Raw genomic sequence first — 26,608 nt, 5'->3', positions numbered from 1 at the left:
GTATTTGCTTTATCTATTTTAGACCATAGTTATTGTATTACTACAGCCAGAAGTTTTTAATTTGATTCTGTTAAAGAAATGACAATCAGCAGAAAAGTATTTTTCATATATTTTCCCCTGAGAGCAAATAAGCACTGCTAAAAACCCTAATATCTCTACATTGTGATCAGTGAAAATCAGCATTTAAGGTTAAAAAACTTTTCATCAAGTCTAAATTTTGGGGGGAAAAACCCCACACAACTAGATAAAAAATACTATGAATGAAATATAACTTTACTTTCTTACTGAAACCTTTTATTTATTTTTTAATATTTAAATTTACAATTATTTATTTATTAAAATTTTTACTGAAGTATAGTTGATTTACAATGTGAATTTATTTTTTTAACTTAACTTTTAATTTATATGGAACTAGTTGATTTACAATGTTGTATTAGTTTCACGCGTACAGCTAAGTGATTCAATTATACATATGCATATTTCCATTCTTTTTCCGATTCTTTTCCCATATAGGTTATTACAGAATAATGAGTAGAGTTTCCAGTGCTATTACATTTCCTTTCAATAAATAGAATAGACATAAAATATCCTCAACAGGGAAACTTGTCACTAATCCTGAATATTGATTCTGATAAATTAATAAAAAGCACACTAATTATAATAATGCATGCTAAGTCACTTCAGTTGTGTTTGACTCTTTGCAAGCCTATGGACTGTAGCCCGCCTGGCTCCTCTGTCCATGGGATTCTCCAGGCAGGAACACTGGAGTGGGTTGTGACCCTCCTCTAGGGGATCTTCCTGACCCAGGGATTGAACCCAACTCTCTTATGTCTTCTGAATTGGCAGGCAGGTTCTTTACCACTAGCACCACCTGGTAAGCCTACTAATTATAATTAGTACTTTTTAAACTACTTATTCTTAAAACCATAAATAGTAATCAATTGCTTTGAAATCCTGCCTTGTCTAAACATTTAATGAAGCGGATGGACTGAGCCAGATAGCTTGCCAGGCATCTAAGCCAGCGTCTTCTTTCTACAAAGAGTCCCCCTGAGGACCGTTTGGTGCTGTCGCCGCTGCTCTCTAGTTGCAGACGGTCCTTTTGCAAGCACCTAAAAGGGCAGATAAGTCTCTCAACTTTGGATACTCACCAGAGCCAAGTTGCCAGGATATTGCTCCCAGATAAAGAGATGGTTTGTATTAAGTGGTATTTCAGGTTAAATCTTTGCCGGAGAGCTCTTTCGTGAAGAGTTTGAAATACACATAGTTGGTTAAGGGCATGGCTTTGGAGTTAAACAGAAATAGCTTCAGTTAGACTTTGCTGCTCAAGTTATCTGACCAGGAACCAGTCTTTAACTCACTTGGCACTAAGCTGCCTTGTCTTTAAAATGGGGGTGATAATACCTACCCCACTGCACCATTATGAGGAAATAAGTTAGATGGATCTTTTTAGAATGTAGTTAGAGTATACCCCTCTTCTGCTTTAAAACGTCAGTGGCTTCCTACCTTATTCAAAATCATTTCCAGAGTCGACCTTGTCTCTTTACAGGTCCTCTACACAGCCCCTATCACTTCACTGTACCATTGATGTTCCCTGAAAATATGAGGGCCTTTGTACTTGTAGCTTCTGCTCTGACTGTTCTTCCCCACACATCGTCAGTTCTCACAGCTTACTTCTTCACTGTATTCCAGTCCTCCCCAAGTTCGCCTCAGCCAAAAGACCTTCATGATCACCTTACTTAAAAAACGTGCACACATACATGCACATACATACTTTTCAGACTTTTGATCTTCACATTTATCCATTCCTGATATATTATTTATTTGCCTAGTGCTCTTTGTCAAAATCCTCCCTAGAATATAAAGCCAGAGAGAGAGAACACTGTTTTTATTTACTACTATGTCCCAGGCCAGGAACTCATTCAACTTAGATATTTAATAAGCATCTGTGATGATCTAGCAATTCATTGCTTAGATATCTGGGACTCAAATTGCTTGTTATTTAAGTATTTCCTAATATTTCTAAAAAGTTCCTAAGGACATTCAAGGGTCTTAAGAAACCAGAACTGGAGCTCCTTTAGGAGGATCTGGAGAAGGGTTAGCCAGAAATCCCCTCTGTGGCAGCTGTGGGGCTGTGCCCTTTGCATCTCCCTCTGAGACAAAACCATCTCGGAGTGCAGGCAGTGGGCGGCCTCCAGCTGCAGCATGCTCACCCCTGCAGCTGTCAGCAGCGGCTCAGGCCGGTGGGTGGTATGGCCGAGCCTGCAGCCTGCCTTTGCTTCTCCAGCCGAGGTTCCTCTGGCGGGCAGTCCTTGCTCCAGGCTCGTGTCCGCCTGGTGGAGGTGCTCTCGGAGTGTGCCGCATCTGAGACCTTTCCTTCCCTGTCCTCTTCCTCACCTCTCCTTTTGCGGGTGCCTCGTGGTGTGCAGGCGCTCCCTGCCCACTCCTGCATCTTCTCCTGCTTCTCTCTAGAGGCGTTTCCTGTAATCCATCTCCTACTCTCCCAAGTTCCTCTTAGCGTCTGTCCCGAGATGACCCAGTTCCTGCAGCAGTCCTTCTGTCAGGGTAGGAGGGTCACGTGCTAAACCTTCAGACTGCAATTTTCTGAAGCCAAGTCTTGCTCAGGGTTCTCTCGATTGGTAGCGATGGTCCTCCTGTGCCTGTTCCAGTGCTTTCTGCAGCTCTTGGAGACACGATAAAAAGTGATAGAGTCGGGATTGGCCCTTAGGGCCGGGGGACTGTGCGCCCTGGAAACCTACACATAAGCTGTGTCAGAAGATAAAAATGGGGAAGGAACGATATCCCATGTGGCCAATGTCAAGAAAAAGCATTTTTACAAGCTGGGCTGTTTAAGTGGGCGATGTTGACGTTCAGAGGGAAATTCCATAGAAGTCATTTGAGATTCCTTTCCTTTCAGTGACTCTATTCAACATGGACTGCCGACTCGTACTTGGCCATAGTTCAAAATATTATTTCTTGGATCAGTCTCTTCAGATATATATGTCTTGAATGTTACTATATGTCTAATCCCTTAATCATTGCAGTTTATTATTCTGGAACTGACTGTGTTTTTATTAGAAGTGGTTTACTGAAAAGAAGGATTTACTAGCTTATGGTCATGTTTCAAGCACTTCTGCAAAGCACAAAGAATTTTTTTTGGAGGGGGAGATGTTGAAGAAAATGTTATTCATGACATTTGTTAAAAAAAAAAGGTAGACTTCCCAGGTGGCCCAGCGGTGAACACTCCACATTGCCAATGCATCAGGTGTGGGTTTGATCCCTTGTAGGGGATGTAAGATCCCACATGCTGTGAAGGGTGGCCAAAAAATAAAAATTAAAAGAAATAATCAGACAAATTGTATTCAAGAGACCTACAAAGGGAGTTTGCCAGGAGAGGAGAGAAATTGAGCCCAACTTCAAAAATAACAAAGAAAAATGAATTTGTAGCCAAGGAGCAGGTAGAGTAGTCATTGGGTGGAAAATTGCTAAAAGGAAACATCCAGGATAAGGAGAGATTTTGGCTAAACCACCTGAGTAGAATTCCTGCTTCAGGCAAGCCAGGGTGATCAGAATCGCCTGGGAGGTGGTGGAGATTGAAGAATCAGGTCAGATATAAAGGCTGATCAGATCCTGAGTTGGGGGATTCTGGCTAAAGCAACTCAGCAGGATTCTTGCTAATGCTGGGCAGTGTAAAGACAGACGTGGAAGTCCAGAACTCAAAGCCTGGCTGGGAAGGAGGTTCAGAGGGGCTTGACTGGAGTCGGCTCAAGCAGAGACTCTCTGGGGTAGGACGTGGGGCGGGGGATGGCAGGGGGGTGATGGTGACATATAAATTTGTTGTAAATGTTTGTTACAAAAGCATTTCTTTTCCTCCCTGGCTCCAAATAAGTTGGTCTTTAATTTTTCCTCCTTATAATTACTACAGCAACTGTTTTGACTAACATGACAGTTTCTCTGCCCAAGAAAGAGACTTTCTTGAGTGACCACACACTTCATCTACAAGCATGTCTTGTTGACTTTCTTCTTCTTTCTGCAATCTGAGAGGCAGTTGCCAAATACCTTAGGAAGAATTTCTTCAAGTGTTGTCTGGCAAGCATCAGGGAGTCTGTCCGGCACCCTGCGGCAACACAAGAGCCCTCTCAGAGTCTGAGGGTTCAGATTGGACCTCCAAATGCCCTCAACAGAGTGCTTCCAGGAGAGAGAAGGATAAGGAAGACAGATACAGAGTCTGGTGTCTCAAACAGGCAGACCTTAAAAAGTTAAGACCCAAAGATTCAACATCTTTATCTGCAAGTAAGAGAAAATAGAGATTCCTAACTATTCAGGACCATGAAGCGAGCAGACAAAAATAGAATTTGACTCTTCCAGGCAGCTCATTTAAGCAATACCTTCTTCTTCCCAAATTTAGATCCTAGTTGACCAGCTTCTCACAGAGCCAAGGACGTGTCAGAGCCCTTGCTAATAACAAGTGCCATCAGGCCAAGTTTCAGCTCCTTTTTAAAAGAGGACATAAAAAATCAGGAAAGATGCTGTGCCCTCCTCTTGCTTGTTTTCAGCGGCCTTCAACAACTCTTCCCCGCCAAGCCAGGTCACTTTGAAAGGTGATGGTGATCTTCATTTCTGAGGGCAGTATAAATTGAAATGAGGGGATTAAGCCCTGCCTGTCAGAATAAAGATTCACTGTATGCCATTGTGTCATTCCTGAAATCACCTTTTGAATGCTTGCGGTTGGTTCTTGAGAGGGAGAATTTTCATTTCTGTTTCTGTGGATAGACATAGACAAGACAGACAGCCACCCTAGCACCTGTAATACTTGCTGAACAACCTCTTGCTTGCCGCTCACGGTCCAAAAGTATGGTCAGAGGACCCACTCACACAGACGACACGCAGGACAGTCCCCAACCCAGAGACTGTCTCCTTTGGTCACTACTCGCCTGTGTAGAAGGAAGAACTGGATCTGTGTTCTGATGGCTGGATGTGGGCTGAAGCTGGCTAGGGCACAGAAAAAAACACAGTCTGACTAGACTTTCAGTGAGTCTCGCTCAGCAGCTGTAGGTTCTCTTCATGTATACACCTCTAGATCTGCATCAGGGGGAAAAAGCACACAGGATATCGCTGCTCATCCTGAAGACCCACGTGGCAGAGGTGCTTTCCTCGTCTCAACGCAGATGTAGACGTAATTCTGCTGCTTATTTTCTGTGTCCTCTTGAGTGACTTGCTAACCTCAGAGGATATCTGTAAGGTTGGGGTGGTGGCATTTACTATATTTGTTTCTTGGCTGCTTCCTCATAATCAGTTCTAGCAGTGTGAGTCACAGTGATAATCAGTAATAATGTACTGAGTGCAGGTTATTTATCAAGCCCAGCAGTGCCCACAGGTGGCCTGTGAGATGTTGTTGAGGTTGCTTCCCTGCTTTCGGAGACGAAGAGACAGAGCTCAAATAAGCCTATGAGTGTCCAGCCACGTTTGGATCAGGTCTGTTGGACTGGTGTAACATGTTGGACCAATGTAACATGCCCAGTCGTTTTGAGTGTTCATGAAATGAGTTTCGTGCTTATTTATGCATGTTTCTTCCACATCCCAAAGTCAGCTGTGATACAGAAATTGTTAGTGTTCAGTCGCTAAGTCATGTCCAACTCTTTGGGACCCCATGAATTGCAGCATGTCAGGCTTCCCTGTCCTTCACTATCTCCCAGAGCTTGCTCAAACTCATGTCCATTGTGTCAGTGATGCCATCCAACCATCTCATCCTCTGTCACCCCCTTTTCTTCCTGCCCTCAATCTTTCCTAGCATCAGGGTCTTTTCCAATGAATTAGCTCTTCGCGTCAGATGGTTTAAGAATTGGAGCTTCAGCTTCAGCTTCAGCATCAGTCCTTCCAATTAATATTCAGGGTTAATTTCCTTTAGGATTGACTGGTTGGATCTCCTTGCAGTCCAAGGGACTCTCAAGAGTCTTCTTCAGAACCACAATTTGAAAGCATCAGTTCTTCAGGACTCAGCCTTTTTATGGTCCAACTCTCACATCCACACACATGAGTACTGAAAAAACCATATTTTTGACTATGTGGACCTTTGTCAGCAAAGTGGATTTCTCTGCTTTTTAATATGCTGTCTAGATTATGTCATAGCTTTTCTTCCCAAGAAGCAAATGTCTTTTAATTTTGTGGTGGCAGTCACCCTCCCCAGTAATTTTGGAGACCAAGAAAATAAAATCTGTCACTCTTTCCACTTTTTCCATATCTATTTGCCATGAAGTGATAGGACCAGATTCCATGATCTTAGTTTTTTGAATGTTGAGCTTTGAGCCAACTTTTTCACTCTCCTCTTCCATCCTCATCAAGAGGCTCTTTAGTTCCTCCTGACTTTCTGCCATTAGCGTGGTATCATTTGCATATCTGTGGTTGTTGATATTTCTCCTGGCAATCTTGATTCCAGCTTGTGATTCATCCAGCCCAGCATTTTGAATGATGTGCTCTGCATTTAAGTTAAATAAGTAGGGTGACAATATACAACCTTGACATACTCCTTTTCCAATTGTGGACCAGTCCATTGTGCCATGTCTAATTCTAGTTATTGAATCTTGTCATACATATAGATTTCTCAGGAGACAGTAAGCTGGTCTGGTATTCCCATGTCTTTAAGAATTTTACACAGTTTATTGTGATCCACACAGTCAAAGGCTTTAGCATAGTCAATGAAGCAAAAGAATATGTTTTTTGAAATCCCCTTGCTTTTTCTATGATCCAACGGATATTGGCAATTTGATCTCTGCTTCCTATGCCTCTTCTGAATCCAGCTTATTCATCTGCAAGTGCCACTAGATAAAATGCATTAGGGATTTAAGTTGAAGACAGGGGGGAAGAATGAAAAAGTAAATCAAACTGGGCAAAATTAGGAGGCAAATTTAGGGGCAAAATTAGGAGGCAACCACTCTATGGGCAACAAAAATGTCCCATAAATTGAAAGAAGTGAACTGCAAATTTGATTTTGATCCTGATGGTCAGAGTAGTTCAGGAAAAAGAAACAGTTTTAGGATACAAAATGTCAGATTACAAGGAAAGCAATGAATCATACAAAGTAAATTTTCTTTGTACTAGCATCCAAGAAAAATATCTGATAAGCCTTTACAACAACCTGGTAATAAATAAGGTCTATACAGTTAATAAATATGGTCCATACAGTTGATAGAGTTCACAAGAGAGTGCTTGAGAAATGTGGTAATTAGAACTGAAACATTTCTGAAGCCCTTCCGACCCGAGAGATGCTTACTAGCCTTCAGGGTAAGGGCAGCCAAGCCTCCCTCTGATGCGACACTGAGCAGCTCCCTGGACCCACTCCAGGCAATGTCGCTCTCTCACTCATGGGTCTCAGAGCAGAGGTGATGTGAAGGCGCGCTTTGGTGCAGCTCGCCATCCCAGCCCTGCCTCACTGGCTACACGACCCTGGGAAAGACACTTCATTTCTGCACCACAGTGGCCTCCTCTGTAAAATGGAAATATTAAGAGCTCCTCCCTCATGGGAAGTTGGGAGGTTAATAAGTCAGTGTGTCCAAAGTGCTCCGAACGTTGCCCAGTGCTGAATGAGAACCGATTGGTGGTAACAGTTTACAGTGTGATTTATACTTGGGAAGGCCGGTCATGGTCTTTCCCTGACTCTGACTGCGCTTGTCTGTCTCCAGCCTTAACAAAGCTCTCTTCTCTTCCTCCACTTTTATCAAACCAGGAGACAAGGAGCCCCATGTTTTCCTCAAGGTGGAACCTACCAAGGCAGTGTTCTTTACTGACAGTCCAAAAGCCCGTTGATTTTAAGTAGAGGAGGACCTCCTCAGTCAAAGCTGGCAGAGTCAAACAGACACAGGCTTCAGAATCAGAGAAACCAGTTTGAACTGACCCTCCTCCAAACATTTCTTTCCCCTCATTTCTAAAAACTGCATGTCTGATTTGGTAACCACTAATCACACATGGCTGTTTAAATGAAACTGAAGAATTCCATGTGTCTGTCACATTAGCTTTATTGACATAGAGCTATAAGGTTGCATCGCCCACGTGGCCCCTGTGGCTTCCATGCTCATTGGTGTCATCACAGGAAGTCTGTTGTACAGGAGCCCTGAATTACACAGTGGTTGTTTTCTCCTAACCATTACCAGGTTTGCAGTGTTGACTTTGTCGCAGGCATTCAGGCTTTCTCAACTCTGAGAACCCTGGGAGGTTGGTATCCATTTTCTCAAGTTACAGGTGGGGCCAGTCAATTTTGGAGAGATGAAATGTTACCATGGCAAGATTCTCTGAAAGATGCTGAAGAGGAGGCTGGCATTTGAGTCCAGGAACGATAAGCCAGCTTCCCTGGTAGCTCAGTTGGTAAAGAGTCCACCTGCAATGCAGGAGACCCTGATTTGATTCCTGGGTAGGGAAGATCCATTTGGAGAAGGGATAGGCTACCCACTCCAGTGTTCTTGGGCTTCTCTTGTGTCTCAGCTGGTAGAGAATCTGCAATGCAGGAGACCTGGGTTCGATTTCTGGGTTGGGAAGATCTTCTGGAGAAGGGATAGGCTACCGACTCCAGTGTTCCGGCCTGGAGAATTCCATGGACTGTATAGTCCAGGGGGTCACAAAAAGAGTCGGACACGACTGAGCGACTTTTACTTTCGCTTTCACGATAAGCTACAAGGTCTGGGTTGCAGTGTGCCTCCTGAGGGTTTTCTTTCTCAGAAAACAGGAGTCTCGTGGTGGAATATGGAGCCCTCATTCGCTTCACTCCTCTCTATATACTAATCTACCCACCCAGTCTCAAGCACCGAAGAGGCCCAGAACAGCTAGATAAATGAAGAGAAATTTAGTTTAAATAGAGGGGAGTTAACACATTTGTTAACCAGCCTCAAATCTCTATCTCTCCCTGGTAGTAAGACTTGACCATTCCCTATTTGACGATGCAGACCCCAGGGTAGAAAGGTCTAGTCATTCATGATTAACTCAGGTATTATTGGTGGGTAAGAGGGAGGGAGAGGCAGGGTAAGATAAAACCACAAATCACAGTTAAAATAAAATCAACCACCTGTTATCACCTGTTATCTAGAAACTTCGCCCAAATACTTTCCTCCTCTTTAGAGTATTTGGCTGGCTACAATCTCTGCTACTCTTTATGTGAAAAAATAGGATGAAATGTTGTTTAATCAAATAACTTTTAAAATTGAAATAAAGGAAAAATATTTTTAATCTAAATCATTTTGAAAGTAACTTGACTCTTTGAAACATAGACTATGATACTGAATAATGTTGAAGATAGTATATGTTAGGTGAAAATTACACAAAAATAATGCTGAGACGCAGCTGTTAAATATACTTTATTGGTGATGAAATGGGGACAGGGTCCCTGGAAGCCCCTCAGATCAGGGATCCTCAAGGCAGGACAGCTTCTCTCTTTAGTGATTCCAGCAAAAATGATGCTTCTTTCCTTTTCCAAAGAGATTGCCCCCAGATCCCCAACTTCTGCCTCTCCCAGTAGCCAAAGGCAAACGGTATGGGCTGGATGAGGTAACTGGTCCTCGAGCTCTGCAGTGTGCTGTAATTAAGTCTTGGGAGAAGAGAACTTCTGAGCACCAGGAAGAAGTTCCATTACAGTTTGCATCCTTATCGGAGAATCCTACTACCGTTTGTTAACTGCCAACCAACAGATTTGTGAGGGAGAAAGGGCCCAGCTTCCTTTATCTCCCCAGCCACACTCGAGTCTGGAGAGGGATTTTCCTGACAAGGGAACTGGGGCTATCATTGCCTCAGTGTGATCACGGGTCTGCAGCCCCGGTTCTGGTCAGCAGGTGCCTGTGCGGCATTTACAGCTGCCGTAGTGGAAGAAGAATGGAGATTGGGTGCCTTTGCTCACAGCAGGCCTGGCGGTCCTGTGAGTGGGAGGCGCAGAGAAATCTAAACGAGTGGGGTTTCAGTTCCTTTCAACCGACTGGCACAAACCCCTCAGATTTGTGCTCTCGTTTCCATGGATACTTTCAACCCATTTGGTCCAAGGATTTTCTGGTCACAGTACAAGCTTATTGTGGGTTTTGTTGGAAACCTTTTCATTAGCATCTGTTGGTGCTCCTTAAGTGTCTCACTAGAGAATTTCTATTCAGGCAGTTGATTCTCCTAACATCTGATATTTTTATCTATGAACTGTATGGGCACCTGGCAAATGATATTTTCCCCTTTTGCTTTTGTTTCTAGGGAGCCCAGAGCCAATGAGGCATCTTATTCACACTGTGTAGGACCTTTTAACAAAAATTTCTGAAAACTCATCTTTTATTTTGTCCTCATTTTGCAAGTTTGCTCTAGTTTTCTTCTCCTTGCCTGTGGTTCTTATCCCATTTTGAAAAGAATCTCTTTGTAGGGGCATTCAGACAGTTCTCCTGTTCCAAAAGGGATTCCTAGGAGGTAACTCAAAACCATACCCAAGATGAGCTTCAGTTCAGTCGCTTGGTCTTCTCCAACTCTTTGAGACCCTATGAATCGCAGCACGCCAGGCCTCCCTGTGCATCACCAACTCCCAGAGTTCACTCAGACTCACGTCCATCGAGTCAGTGATGCCATCCAGCCATCTCATCCTCTGTCGTCCCCTTCTCCTCCTGCCCCCAATCCCTCCCAGCATCAGAGTCTTTTCCAATGAGTCAACTCTTCGCATGAGGTGGCCAAAGTACTGGAGTTTCAGCTTTAGCATCATTCCTTCCAAAGAAATCTCAGGGCTGATCTCCTTCAGAATGGACTGGTTGGATCTCCTTGCAGTCCAAGGGACTCTCAAGAGTCTTCTCCAACACCACAGTTCAAAAGCATCAATTCTTCGGTGCTCAGCTTTCTTCACAATACAACTCTCACATACATACATGACCACTGGAGAAACCATAGCCTTGACTAGATGGACCTTTGTTGGCAAGGTAATGTCTCTGCTTTTCAATATTCTATCTAGGTTGGTCATGACTTTTCTTCCAAGGAGTAAGCTTCTTTTAATTTCATGCATGCAGTTACCATCTGCAGTGATTTTGGAGCCCCAAAAAATAAAGTCTGACACTGTTTCCCCATCTATTTCCCATGAAGTGACGGGACCAGATGCCATGATCTTCGTTTTCTGAATGTTGAGTTTTAAGCCAACTTTTTCACTCTCCTCTTTCACCTTCATCAAGAGGCTTTTTAGTTCCTCTTCGCTTTCTGCCATAAAGGTGGTGTCATCTGCATATCTGAGGTTATTGATATTTCTCTCAGCAATCTTGATTCCAGCTTGTGTTTCTTCTAGCCCAGTGTTTCTCATGATGTACTCTGCATAGAAGTTAAATAAGCAGGGTGACAATATGCAGTTTTGACGTACTCCTTTTCCTATTTGGAACCAGTCCGTTGTTCCATGTCCAGTTCTAACTGTTGCTTCCTGACATGCATACAGATTTCTCAAGAGGCAGGTCAGGTGATCTGGTATTCTCATCTCTTTCAGAATTTTCCCCAGTTATTGTGATCCACACAGTCAAAGGCTTTGGCTTAGTCAATAAAGCAGAAATAGATGTTTTTCTGCAACTCTCTTGCTTTTCCGTGATCCAGCGGATGTTGGCAATTTGGTCTCTGGTTCCTCTGCCTTTTCTAAAACCCACTTGAACATCTGGAAGTTCACTGTTCATGTATTGCTGAAGCCTGGCTTGGAGAAGTTTGAGCATTACCTTACTAGTTTGTGAGATGAGTGCAATTGTGTGGTAGTTTGAGCATTCTTTGGCATTGCCTTTCTTTGGGATTGAAATGAAAACTGTTCTTTTCCAGTCCTGTGGCCACTGCTGAGTTTTCCAAATTGCTAGCATATTGAGTGCAGCACTTTAACAGCATCATGTTTCAGGATTTGAAATAGCTCCACTGGAATTCCATCACCTCCACTAGCTTTGTTCGTAGTGATGCTTTGTAAGGACCACTTGACTTCACATTCCAGGATGTCTGGCTCTAGGTGAATGATCACACCATCGTGGTTTTCTTGGTCATGAAGATCTTTTTTGTACAGTTCTTCTGTGTATTCTTGCCACCTCTTCTTAATATCTTCTGCTTCTCTTAGGTCCATGCCATTTCTGTCCTTTATCGAGCCCATCTTTGCCTGAAATGTTCCCTTGGTATCTCTAATTTCTTGAAGAGATCTCTAGTCTTTCCCATTCTGTTGTTTTCCTCTGTTTCTTTGCGTTGATCGCTGAGGAAGGCTTTCTTATCTCTTCTTGCTGTTCTTTGGAACTCTGCATTCAGATGTTTATATCTTTCCTTTTCTCCTTTGCTTTTTGCTTCTCTTCTTTTCACAGCAATTTGTAAGCCCTCCCCAGACAGCCATTTTGCTTTTTTGCATTTCTTTTCCATGGGGATGGCCTTGATCCCTGTCTCCTATACAATGTCATGAACCTCCGTCCATAGTTCATCAGGCACTGTATCTATCAGATCTAGTCCCTTAAATCCATTTCTTACTTCTACTGTATAATCATAAGGGATTTGATTTAGGTCAAACCTGAATGGTCTAGTGGTTTTCCCTACTTTCTTCAATTTCAGTCTGAATTTGGCAAAAAGGAGTTCATGATCTGAGCCACAATCAGCTCCTGGTCTTGTTTTTGTTGACTGTATAGAGCTTCTCCATCTTTGGCTGCAAAGAATATAATCAGTCTGATTTTGGTGTTGACCATCTGGTGATGTCCATGTGTAGAGTCTTCTCTTGTGTTGTTGGAAGAGGGTGTTTGCTATGACCAGTGCGTTCTCTTGGCAAAACTCTATTATTGCCCTGCTTCATTGCGTATTCCAAGGCCAAATTTGCCTGTTACTCCAGGTGTTTCTTGACTTCCTACTTTTGCATTCCAGTCCCCTGTAATGAAAAGGACATGTTTTTTGGGTGTTAGTTCTAGAAGGTCTTGTAGGTCTTCATAGAACCGTTCAACTTCAGCTTCTTCAGCGTTACTGGTTGGGACATAGACTTGGATTACTGTCATAGTGAATAGTTTGCCTTGGAAACGAACAGAGATCATTCTGTCGTTTCTGAGATTGCATCCAAGTACTGCATTTCGAACTCTTTTGTTGACCATGACGGCTACTCCATTTCTTCTGAGGGATTCCTACTCGCAGTAGTAGATATAATGGTCATCTGAGTTAAATTCACCCATTCCAGTCCATTTTAGTTCGCTGATTCCTAGAATGTCGACATTCACTCTTGCCATCTCTTGTTTGACCACTTCCAATTTGCCTTGATTCATGGACCTGACATTCCAGGTTCCTATGCAATATTGCTCTTTACAGCACTGGACCTTGCTTCCATCACCAGTCACATCCACAGCTGGGTATTCTTTTTGCTTTGGCTCCATCCCTTCATTCTTTCTGGAGTTATTTCTCCACTTGTCTCCAGTAGCATATGGGGCACCGATTGACCTAGGGAGTTTCTCTTTCAGTGTCCTATCATTTTGCCCTTTCATACTGTTCATGGGGTTCTCAAGGCAAGAATACTGAAGTGGTTTGCCATTCCCTTCTCCAGTGGACCACATTCTGTCAGACCTCTCCACCATGACCCATCCGTCTTGGGTGGCCTCACAGGCATGGCTTAGTTTCATTGAGTTAGACAAGGCTGTGGTCCTAGTGTGATTAGATTGACTAGTTTTCTGTGAATATGGTTTCAGCGTGTCTGCCCTCTGATGCCCTCTTGCAACACCTACCATCTTACTTGGGTTTATCTTACCTTGGACGTGGGGTATCTCTTCACGGCTGTTCCAGCAAAGCGCAGCCGCTGCTCCTTACCTTGGACAAGGGGTATCTCCTCACCGCCGCACCTTCTGACCTTGAACGTGAAATAGCTCCTCTAGAGCTATAGTAAGATGGTAAGATGAGCTTACCATACCTCTAAGATGAGCTTGTATGAATTAGATAAAGCTTCTGCTTTTCCAGGCAGGCAGCCTAAGCATTAGTGGCCTTACGTTTGTCTGTCTGTTCATGGGAGCCCTCCGGAGAGTCACCCTTATGGGGGCCTGGTGTAACCCCCTCAACTTGAATGACTTCTTGTTTACATTTTATATATTGGCCTACTGTGAAGTATCTTTGAAAAAAAATCATTCATTTAAATTTTTGGTGTATGAATTTACTTTCAGTGTGTCTTTGATGTGCTAGCTGCTTGAAGGACAAAGGTGAACAAGAAAGTTTCAAGGACTCTACCCTCATGGAGGTTAAACTCTGGTGTAGGAACCAAGCCATGAATCAATAAACAAAGAAATGAAATAATTGCAGACTGTGTTAGTTTCAAGCAAAGAAATAATCAAGATGCTATCTTAGAAAATAAAATGAGAGACCTATTAGGGAGGTCAAGGAAATATCCCCTCTGAAGAGGGAAGAGTTAAAATGAGGCCTGTAGGATGAAGAGAAGCTAAAGACAGTAGGAAGAGACTTCTAGGAAGGAGGAACAGCCAATGCAAAGGCCCTGAGGCTAGAAGAACTTAAGAAGTACTCTTAAGGAAAAGAGTACTGATGGGTGTAGTGAACAAGAAGGAAAACAAAGACAGAAAATGATGTGTGATCAGGTCTCTAAGACCCAGATTACACAGGACCTTTTAGCCCATGCTGCTGCTGCTGCTAAGTTGCTTCAGTCGTGCCCGACTCTTTGCGACCCCATGGACAGTAGCCTGCACCAGGCTCCTCAGTCCATGGGATTTTCCAGGCAAGAGTACTGGAATGGGTTGCCATTTCCATCTCCAAGGAATCTTCCTGACCCAGGGATCGAACCCAGGTCTCCCGCATTGTAGACAGACACTTACTGTCTGAGCCACCAGGGAATTCACCCTAAATATGATAGGGATCTATTAAATGGCTTCACTATTTGAAGAATCAGTCTGCCTGCTGTGAAGGAAAGAGTAGAAATGAGTTGATCAATCTATGAAAAAGATGGTGATGCTCTGGACCAAGGCGGTGGTGGTGGTGGTAGAGATGGATGCTATGAAAATGGACTTGTTAATGGAAAGTCAAGGATGATTGTAGTTTCAGTAAGTCAGGACACTAGTGACAAGTATTGAGCCCAGAATGTCTTGTGATGGAAAGGCTTGGGGGAAAAGGGTGAGGAATAAAGAATTTGGTTATGGATGATTTAATTTAGAGACATTCATGTGAAGAAGTCAAGAAGAGAGTTAGATGTCTGAACTGAGAACCCAGAGAGGACAGGGCTGCTACTATAAATTTGGGAGTCATCAAGAAGTAGATGGTGTTAAAGCTTTAGCATTAAAGGAGGTCTCAGAACATAGATAACAATCCCCAGAGCCAACTTCTGTGGATCATGTAAGAAGTTGTAATGTTGAACATGTAGAAGAGCAAATCAAAGTGTGCCCTGCGTATGGCAATGTGAAAGTGAGTCACGGTGAACCCGGCAGAAATATGTTAGCAAGTGGGAGGAACAGAAGGCAGATGGAATTGGTCAGAGATGGTATGGAAGAGAAAGAGTAGAGACAGTGGCTGGAGACAAACTCTTCAAGATACTGTGCCCTTAAAATGGATCAGAGACATGAGGGAGTAAGTGAAGGAGTAGGTGGGGATGGCTGGGACTTATTTGTGTGCTGATAGGAATGACCTCATAGAGAGAAAAACTGATGTATATTGGATGACGATACATAGAAGACTGAAATCCTTGTGTAGGTGAAAGAGGATGGAATCTGGAGCAGAAGCGGAGGGATTGACTTTTGATGGGTGAAAGCATACGTTATTAGGAGGAAGGATAGAGAAAGTTCTCATCTGATGAGTTTCCTTTATTTAATCAATGAAGCTCAGTAATTGGCTAGGAGTAAAGGAGTTTGAGAAGCACTGAGATCATCCTTTTGAAGGGTGGGGAACTTTAAAAGAAAGAATTATAAGGTTGAAAGTCATGTGGACTATCCATTTGAAGTGTATAATCTTGAATTTAAACCAAAGCCAGACAATCTAGTTTTGTAATTTTCTCCATCAAATTTAGTGATTAAAAAATGGACAGGATGGACTTAGTTGTTTGGCCATGAAAATGGAAAATGAGACATAGAAGTTGAAGTGTCTGTGAGGAAGTGATGTAATGTTGGATCACGGAAATAAACTAGACAAGGACGGAAGTAAAAGCAAGGAAAGCCTGGTGGTTAGCGAGAGGTGGGCAGGATTAACAAGCAGGAAGTTGTAGGTACTCGGATTAATATAGCAGAGTGAAGACTATAGAGCTAGGAGTTAAAAGCACAAGATGATCCAAGAATGGGATGTTAGGAATCCAAATTCCCAGGTAGTAATGGTAAAGTCAGAGGGTACTAAGTAACTGAGAGAGGAAGAAAGAAAAAAACTTTGCCATTAAGGAGGCCAAGGAACTGTAAGTTCCACCTGAAAAAAAGCTGGAAAATCATTCTTATTTATCATGTATATTTCCTAGGTCATTCCAAATCCCTATTTGGAATTGAATTGGGTGCACATAAATAAATAATGACAGTAGCTGATTCATTGTAGGTCTACTCTGTAAACACCATTTTAGGTCATACTTTTGAACACTGAAATTCTTTATTACCATTAAGATATTGCTTGGAAAGTATTCTACAATGTGTTCATTCTCATAGTTTGATTATTCTCGTTTCTCAATCAGTAATGATTCAAGACCTTTGGGTTACATTTAATACCTTTTTGTATGGTGTACCCCACCCTTCGATCTAGCCTTATTTATGTGTCTAGTCTCATCTCCATCATCCCCTTAAGGTGGACCTACCGCATGACCTCCTCCGAAGCCCCTACTGTCAGCAGTCCTGCATGCCTGCCACGCTGCTTCACCTGGATAGCTGCTGCTCATCCTCTAAGACCCATCTAAAGTGTCCACTTCTGGGTCAAACCTTTCCTAAAAAGCTGAACCATCCAGAAATGCATTTCTGTGGGTCGAAAACATTACATATTGACAAATTCACATTGTTAATAATTTGCTACCACAAATGTAAACTTGAACCAGGGATAAAGGATGGTAGCTACTACTTGCTGAACTATGTAACAGTGTGACTCACATTCATGGTAAAATGTAAAAGTGCTTTGCATTTATCACCTCATTTCATTGCCTAAAAGGTAGATATAAATATTTCCTTCTGTTAGGTAAGGATTCAGAGACTTAGCGTCTTTGTTTGAGAAAGTAAATAATAAGTGGCAGAATTGGATTTTTATTCCATAAACAAAGGTCACATAATGCCCTTCCTTCATCTTATTCATCGCGGTGACTGCTTGCACATGATAATTCTTCACCTGTCAGAAAACTACACAAATTTTTGTTCAGGGGCCCTGGGACTCTAAAATGTGACATTGACATTGGATTTACCTTGATAAATGTTGCTACTTCCTTGAAATTTAGAAAAATAAGTTTTGAATTGAGAGTCTGGACTATGCTTAAAATCTTAATCCAGTGATTGCTCTCTATTTGTTTGAAGTCACACACCGTTCCTGTTTGCCAAGCAGCTCCTATAGCAGTGTTATAATTATCTAGGAGGATAAGTTCTTTAGGTCACGAGAACTGGATCTGTTGACGTGTGAGTGCCAAGTCTTGGTGTAATGCAGGCAGAGGGCAGAGGGCATCTGGGTTCATTTCCTGGGGGCCCTTTAGCTTTCATTGACATAGGACTTGCCTGGAGTTTTTAAGAACAATGGTGCTTTCTTGCTAGACCAGGAATCCTTTGGGAAATACAACTTAGCTGCTATGGGGCCCCTGCATTTGGCTAACATTCCATCTTGATCTGATCCTGATGTCCACAGCAGTGGTTCTTAGATTTTTACTGTGTATTAGAATCACCTGGAGGGCTTGTTGGAACACAGATTTCTGGTTCCCACCCCAGAGACTCTGATTCAGTCTGTCTGGCCTGGAGCCCTAGATTCTGCCAATGCAGTCAATCTCCCAAGTGAGGTTGATGCTGCTGCTCCCATGACTACACTTGAGTAGCTCAAACTCTTGCTTAAGTCCCAGTTTATGGAACACCCAGTGAGATTGGATATACAAGCAGAAACCTCAGGAGTTATGTGAGTAATCCTCTGAATGCTGAATTCTGTAGACCAAAAAAAAAAAATCAGTGATTAAAAAAAAAATTATCTCCTGATTTTTGATTTATGTTAGAGACCAGCAACAATTCCTCTTGTGTGGAGTGAGACCAGTTGGCTGAAACCTGGGAATCCTTTCCAGGAGCTCTTTTTCCCGAAATCTTAGAGAAAACTTCCCTATGTACCTTCAGAACATTAGTGTGTTTTGTTCTTAAAACTGCCTTAAAGGAAGATGCTATATAAAATTGATCAGTCTTTCAATGCAAAAGTGAATGCAAGAAATTTTCAAAATGAAAATGTTACATAATATAATGAGAAATGTGGTCATTAGATTCAGGATGCATTTATCTTTTGTTTAGATGCTAAAAGATATTTGCATTTTTATTAGATTCAAAATGGTGTGAGTCACACAGATCAACACATTTCTTTTTCACAGGAATCCTTTGTGTTTGAACCCAACTGCCTCTTCAAAGTAGATGAATTTGGCTTCTTTCTGACCTGGAGAAGTGAAGGCAAGGTATGGCACAAAAACAAGTTGCTCCTTCTTGCTCTCAGGGTGAAGGCATTTCATTTCTCCACAAGTGACGGAAAGCCCCTTGCGGGTACGGACCGTACACTTACTCACTCATTCAAGACTTTTTAAAATGTGCTTCCATGTGCCCAGGCGTTGGGGACATAGTAATGGTCAAGGATGTGATCCTTATAGATTCCAGCCTAGAATCAGGGTCGGGCATCCAAAAGAAAGAAAGAAAGTTACAAGACATTGAGAGTTGCGAAAGAGAAGGTCAGGTTACAAGAGCTTAAAAGCAGGCAAGTCTGATTTAAATCTTGGGAGCTAAAAAGATTTCCCAGAAGAGAGGTATTCAAGCTGAAGTCTCAGAGGTGCATTTAAGGGCATTTTCCAGGACTTAACACATGGCACAGCATTCACATTTTGTGAACCTTTGAGCTGAATTTCTGAAGAGTAGAATCAGAGTTTAAGTTAGTATAGTCCCACTAATATTTCATATACACACATATATTTAATTATATACATGGCTGCTGCTGCTGCTGCTGCTAAGTCGCTTCAGTCGTTTCCGACTCTGTGCGACCCCATAGATGGCAGCCCACCAGGCTCCCTGGGATTCTCAAGGCAAGAACACTGGAGTGGCTTGCCATTTCCTTCTCCAATGCATGAAAGTGAAAAGTGAAAGTGAAGTCGCTCAGTCATGTCCGACTCTTTGCGACCCCATGGACTGTAGCCCACCAGGCTCCTCCATCCATGGGATTTTCCAGGCAAGAGTACTGGAGTAGGGTGCCATTGCCTTCTCCGAATATACATGGCAGTAATCACAATATTAAATATATAAAAGTAACATTTTGCACTTATTCAGAGTTGCATTCTACATATATATGTGTGTATATATATATACATATGGAATGGAATGTTTGGGGTCTCTGAGACCAGGCAGGATGCTATGGGGCCTTCCCAGAACAGACCCCTCCCCCATATCCGCCTCTTTAGCTCCTCTCTGAAGTTCCTTGATCGTATCTGATGCACATTTCCTGAGTTATTTCACAGATCCTAAACCCCCCACCTAATGGAAGCATTTAATTGCTTGATGACCATAAGGACATAGCCTCCTGGAGCCTCAGGATTAATAATGTCCACCCCTGTGAACCATGTTATCTCACCATCAACCAGTCAGAGAACTGTGCACTAGCTGATCGTATACCCTGCAATATCCCTGCCTCAGCTGCCCTTTGAAGTTGTTTTGCTGAAACCCTTTGCTTTAGGGAGTTGAGGGTTTTAGAGCGAGAGCCACCGATTCTCCCTGCCTAGAGCCTTACAGTAAACACTGCACTTTCCTTCACCACAACTCAGTGTCAGTGTATTGGTTTTACTTCATGCACATGAATGGACCAAAGTTTGGTTGGAAAATATCTTGACTATTTTTGATTGTTGAAAATTATTATTGTTGTTATTACTTGTTTTTAATCCTGCTTCTGCCTCACTTGAATCAGCATTGCTTTCATCATCACAAACATTTGCAAATCACCTGTCTGTGCTGTAGGTCTGGCAGAATTTAGACTCACTGCTGTGTTATGTGCTCTCTTTGCAGGAAGGCCAAGTGCTAGAATGCTCCCTCATCAACAGTGTTCGGCTGGGAGCCACACCGAAGGTACCCACGCTTGGTGTCTGTTGTTCTTTGGACACAGACTGTTGTGTAACCCCTTTGTTGTTGTTTAGTCACTCATTTGTGTCACCTCTTGTGACCCCAAGGACTGTAGCCTAGCAGGCTACTCTTCCATGGGATTTCCCAGGCAAGAGTACTGCAGCGGGTTGCATTTCCTTCTCCAGGGGATCTTCCTGATCTGGGGTCGAAACCTTGTCTCCTGCCTTGCAGGCATATTCCTTACCACTGAGCCACCGGGGAGGCCCATTACTGCCCCCAAATGAAGAACAGATACAGTTTAGAAATCTCATCTGTAATGGTTGGGTGATTTGGGTTGCATTGGGTTTAATTAGAAATTGTTATTAACCTCTGAAAATTATGACCCTTGTGTGATATGAGCATCGAAGTAAACTGTTCCCTTAACTCAGAAATTAATCTGGCAAGTACCCCTTCCCCCTGTCCCCACCTTCTTTTTCAGCAAACAGTGAGTCACTTCTGGTCCATGGCTGATGTGGAAATTTAGATGACTCGGGTAGTTCCATGTCTGTGCACCTGTGCACGCAGACCCTGGCTCACCTTGAAGGCTCAGTTTGCCTCTGAGAAAAGAGAATGACAGAGCACATAAATAAGCCTCTTCACAGTGATTGATTTGTTTGAATGAGAAGCTATTTGCGCTAGGAATTTAAAAGATGGTTTTCCCCTAGAATATTCCAGCATGGCATGTATCCCTTTTCCATAATAGTCTTGCAGGTTTGCAGATGTTTAGATGTTCAAAACAAAATTATAATTGTTCCTCACTTTGTTTTTGGTTTCTGTTAGTGACCCTCTTTAATGTTAGTTTAAAATCTCTGTATAACTACCTTGGCATTTCCGCCTGAGTTCTTTCAGAGGACAAAGCCGCTATTTTATCTGCTAATTAGGGCAAACTTACACAGTTTTCATTCCAAATGAGGAAGCCAGGGCTCCTGGAGATGCACGTGTTCATTCTTTGTGTCCAGGCTATTTGAAAGACTCAATCTCACTTTTAACAACTTGAGGTTGCTGACTGTGGCAGTGCCCTGCATGTGTGTGCATGAATCCCCCACAACTGTTCTCTGTGAGAAACCCCTTGGACCTTTGCAGACAGTCAGGTCTCAGGCACAGCCTTTGAGTCCTGTTGCCATAGTTCACGTCCTCGATAGCTACAGCCCTCAATTGAAAGGAGGACCCTGCCTCCCCACCTTCTAAATCAATAACTGTATAATACCTTTCTTACCGGGTGAGATCCAGTAATGTGTAGTGTGATAGATTTTACCTATATGAGTTTTAGAATGACACTAGATATCTAGACATTTTTAGATAGAATGAAGAATTTGCTTTACTGGATGTTTTTACATCAAATGTAGTTTCTTTTTCTATGCTCTGTGATCTAATGTATTTTTTTTCCTATCTGTCTACCTCTATAGGATCCCAAAATTTTGGCTGCTCTTGAAGCTCTTGGCAAATCAGAAAATGATCTGGAAGGGCGGATAGTTTGCGTGTGCAGTGGTGCAGATCTGGTGAACATCAGTTTCACGTACATGGTGGCTGAAAATCCAGAAATAACTAAGGTATCCTCCGTGACACAGCCTCCTTCCATTCCCATATGGACATGTGTGGTGCACATAATTTTTCATGTATAATGTCATTTTGATATATATTTTGAATTGTATAATTTAATTTAAATTTTAAAGAAAGTTTCCATTGCTTGTTAGAATGTTGCCCTAAAAAATTCAGCAAGCGCAATACCCTTTCAGCGTGTCACTCACGAATACCAGCAGCCTGAACACTGACTGTGATATGTTATACGAACCTCTCTAACCAGAATGTACACAAGAATCATCTGAGATTTAGTAAAAATGCAGATTCTGATTCAGTAGGTCTGAGGTGAGGACACATTCTCCCTTTCTAACAAGCTCGCAGTTGATGCTGATGCTACTGGTCTGAGAACCACAGTTTGACTAGCAAAGAGTTAGATCAGCACTACCCAGCTGAAATATAATGCAAGCCACAGATGTAGTTTAATTTTTCCTGGTAGCCAGAGGTAAAATTAATTTCGTTATTTTATATTCCACATAGAAGTGATACCATATGGCATTTACCTTTCCCTGCCTGGCTTACTTCACTTAGTGTGATCCTCTCTTAAGCCCATCCATGTTGCTGCAAATGGCCTTATTTCATTCTTTTTTACGGCTGAGTCGTAGTCCGTTGTATGAATGTACCATGTCGTCTTTATCCATTCCTCTGTCAATGGGTGTTTAGATTGGTTCCATGTCTTGGCTGTTGTAAGCAATGTTGCTCTGAACACAGGGATGCATGTATCTTTTTAAATTCTGGTATGTCATTTTGTAACCCAATATGTCATTTTAGTAGGAAATCATTATATAATCAATTAACATATTTTAGATTCTTCTGTTCATACAAAGTTGTCAAAATATAATACGCGTTTTCAGTTCAGATGAACTGCATCTCAGTTGCTGCATATGGCTGTGGCTACCCTGTTAGTGCACGTCTAGATAATTTGTACCCACCCTGCCTGTAAGCTATGAAAGTGTTGGGTTATGATCCATCTTAGTACCATAAGCAGCCTACCATTGCCCTGGCAAGTGAGTCTTAAAGAAATATTGCCCAAAGTAGAAAGCCTCGAATGTCATTCACTCTCCTGCACATTGTCTGTCTTCAGGCAGTATTACCTGTAGACAGAGCACCATTATCTTTGCATAAAATGTGTGAAGAGGCCTGGGCCTCTGCTCTTCCATGGCAGAGATCTGGGTTTGGGAGACTGGGAGGTGGGCATTTTATTTTCCCATTGATCCTGCAAGTAGAAGCTCAGTACAGGGTTGAATGAGAAAGGTCATCATTAGAAATATTGAACTTTAGAGCCCTCAGGGAATATCCAGGTAAGATTATTTGATGAAACTGGGATGAGAAGACTTTACCCTGGACCCAGAATCAAGGGGTGCAGAATTGAGTTCTACAGATACTGAGACCTTCAAGACTCACCCTCACAGATACTGAGACTGTCGAGACTCTTTCACCCTCACTCACAAAGTGTGGTCCACTTTCTAGCTGCACACGCTCAGTGGGAACTCCCTGCACATTAGAATCTCAGGCCCACATAGACCTACAGATCCAGAATCTTCATTACTAACAAGCTCCTCCGCACCCCTCTGCCTGCCCAGTGACTCATATGTGCAGTAAAGTTTGAGAAGCTCCCAACTGTGGCTCTGGGTCCAGGCAGGAATGGATGTTTCATATGACATGAGAGCCTTTGCTTCTGTACTTGCATGGCTTGGTTGGTTTTATGCTGCTTTTCCAGATCACCTCGCTTTGGGAAAACAGATGTTGCTTTCAATATTGTTCTTTCATTACGGTGCTCAGATCAACACCCATTTGGATGGTTTCTTGAACCCTGCTGATCTAAACAAGCGTTGTTTCTAGTGCACGCTAATGTTATTTGCTACAAAGGTCTTTCTGGTTGCTATTTGCCATAGCAACATTCAATCCCAGAAGTCCATGCTGATCACCCAGAAAGAGAAAGACTTGTTAACCAGACAGATATTTAGATGCTTGAAATTTTGCAAAATGACAGTTCTGTAGACCTGTGTCATGTCTTTTGTCAACTTGTCGTATTACAAGAAACCCTATGACTCATATGACCTTAAGAATCTGGGATAGGGAACAAGTTGCCTGGCCGCACATCCTGCCTCTTCCTCTTCCCAGTTGAGTGACCAAGACACGAGAGTGGCCTCGCTGAACCTCACCTGCTTCATCTCAGAATGGAACAGCATCACAGTGCCTGCTCGTAGGATTGCTATGTAGGTTACAAGATGCATTACGTGGAAAGTGCCTGTGCCTTTCTCATCGAAAGCCCCCAGTGTACATTCACTGTTCAGATCACAGAGTCCTAGAATTTCAGAGCTGGAGGTGGAACTGAGACACTGCATTTTTCAGATGTAGAAGAGGAAGCCAAGAAGTGAAAAGAACTGGCCTGAGTCTACCCAGCAGGCTAGGCCAGAGTCCAGCCTAAAACTCAGCCTTCTGATTTCTTGTGTGATACTGTCAACTCCACCCCGTCCCTGAGCAAGTACAGCCCTGGGAAGGTGGCTCGGATCAGTAAATCGAAATGTCCTTACTTCCATGCTTTGATTGCTGCAGTCTTGTTTTACTTAAGAGCCATGGTCTGAACCCTATAGTCACAAATATGTGATATATAAGTCTGTGTTCCAGGGCAGAAGTCTATACTTAAAGATAAGATGTGGGGTTTTTTGTGGTCATACCATTTTGACATGAATACAACTTAGGAGCCCAGGATCATGGGACCATAGAACAGCTCTTAGCTAGCGATATTCTGTTCACGTTATCACAGAAGTCAGTTAAAGTAAACCATCATTTTTAAAAATTACACTTACAGACCTTAAACACTCTTATGGCAGGCTGAGCTTGGGTTGGAAAAGAATTTCCAGACACAGAGCCTTTCAGAAGGGAGTGAGTTTATTAAGAACACAGAGCAGAGATAGCGTGGGCACTGCGAGTGCAGCAGGCCAGACTGCTGACGGACCAGGGAGAGGCGACACTTTCCGTGGGTTAGTAGCCGGTTTTTATAGCCTCAAGACAAAGCAGATTCCTGCTGGAGGCTTGGCTTTAGGTGACTGGTTAAGGCATGATAGGGTGATCATGGGGTGGCATTTTTGCTGAATTTGGTGTCAGGAAGCTGGTTGGTGATGATCAGGGGGCCTTTGGGGCCACGGTTACAAAGGGGCTCGGTCAGCTTCAGAGGTGCCCTTGGCTCTGGGCTCCACTTCTGTGGCCTTGGCGCAAGGCCTCACACCTGTGGCCTGGGACAGAACTCCACAAAGACGCTATTCTAACTTGAAACATATAGATTTGGTAGTTGTTGGCCAATCTTTTAATGTTAGGGCCAAAATCTTTGCATTCAGTTTGGGTCTATTGGTTGTGGTTGATGGATTTTTTGCCATGTGTGCTCAGGCTTGTCCAACTCTTTGTGGCCCTATGGACTGTAGGCAAGCAGGCGCCTCTGTCCATGGAATTTTCCAGGCAAGAATACTAGAGTGGGTTGCCATTTCCTACTCCAGGGGATTTTCCTGAACCCAAGATAGAACCTTTGTCTCTTGCATCTCTGAATTGGTAGGCAGATTCTTTACCGCTAGCACCACCTGGGAAGCCTTTTTTTTTCCACTTGTACTTCACCCATAATGCATTGTCTGAAATATCCAGTTTGTTTCTTTAAAACACAACTGAGTCGACTTTAAAGACATTCTTGGAGCAGTTAAAGAACAGAATCCTCCAATTGACTAACTTCTTTCCCTAATCTTTTAGTTGTCTCATTTACATAGAACTCGAGAAAAAATTCTTCTCAACTTACCTTTAAAGAAATCTTCCCAAGTATTCACTGAAAGAACCAGCCACCCTCTTTCCTTCCACAAGCATTTTTTACTGATTGACGTAGTTTTTATTACAAACAGGTATAGAAATAAACATAAATAACTCATGGTACTCATGCAAGATGAGAGCAGAAACTTACAAAATGTTGAAAAATAGCTTATTAACTGTGAGGATTAGCCATTCCCTGGGTGGTCAGAATGTTTTGATTGTTTTATGCCATCTGACAAGTCTTGGTCTGCCCAGTGATATAGAAGTTTTAAGAGGCTTTCTAGTACAGACCTTGCTTAGGAGTATTTATTTGAGATTCTTGAGTCTATTCTTAATTCCTGGGCTTGTATGATACTTACAGTCCAATGATTCTGAAAAATTCACTTAACCAAACATTGAATCCAGGCAGATGGGATTCATCAATTCATGTCCTATCGACGGAGGACCAGCTTTCCCATGTGGGACCTTGCCTGACTCTGTGAAAGTCATCTTACTTCCTTGTTCCTCCACGTCCTAAAAGGTTTCTCTGATATCTTTTCTTATTTCAAGTGGGTGTTTTAAGAGTCAATAACATTTAACGTGAAGTCTTACTTTACTAGAGTTAAGGTTTCAAATAAATACAAAATATTTTCACAGTACCCGAGACAGTGAAAATGACGGTGCATTTTCTTGTTTAGATAAAAGATGCTGCTGCCAAGTTGCCTTCTCGAGATAAAAGATGACACTTGTATAAAAAACACCCTTATAGCTCATCTTGTCTTTTCTTCAGCCATGCCCTCTGCTTAAAGAGTAAATAAGCTTGCCTAGTCCCTCTACCGGAGAAGGCAATGGCACCCCACTCCAGTACTCTTGCCTGGAAAATCCCATGGACGGAGGAGCCTGGTGGGCTGCAGTCCATGGGGTCACGAAGAGTCAGACATGACTGAGCGACTTCACTTTCACGCATTGGAGAAGGAAGTGGCAACCCACTCCAGTGTTCTTGCCTGGAGAATCCCAGGGACGGGGGAGCCTGGTGGGCTGCCGTC

At 42.8% G+C, this 26,608-nt stretch overlaps 1 protein-coding gene across 36 annotated transcripts in view; it reads left to right on the top strand.

The window, feature by feature from the left end:
• The window catches only part of PLCB4 (phospholipase C beta 4), a 483,574-nt gene that overhangs the window by 301,836 nt on the left and 155,130 nt on the right, over positions 1-26,608 (top strand). For all 36 annotated transcript variants that reach the window (XM_086335129.1, XM_086335117.1, XM_086335149.1 and 33 more), the window contains 3 exons: positions 18,452-18,532; positions 20,118-20,177; positions 21,617-21,760. In XM_086335129.1, the coding sequence (XP_086191255.1) occupies positions 18,452-18,532; positions 20,118-20,177; positions 21,617-21,760 (285 nt within the window). The remainder of the gene's footprint in view (positions 1-18,451; positions 18,533-20,117; positions 20,178-21,616; positions 21,761-26,608) is intronic.

The sequence above is a fragment of the Bos grunniens genome, chromosome 13 (assembly GCF_055505025.1).
Source record: "Bos grunniens cultivar Pamir isolate PY7600 chromosome 13, Bosgru_T2T1.0, whole genome shotgun sequence".
Taxonomy (NCBI): Eukaryota; Metazoa; Chordata; class Mammalia; order Artiodactyla; family Bovidae; genus Bos; species Bos grunniens.
This window is presented reverse-complemented; position numbering and strand designations above follow the sequence as displayed.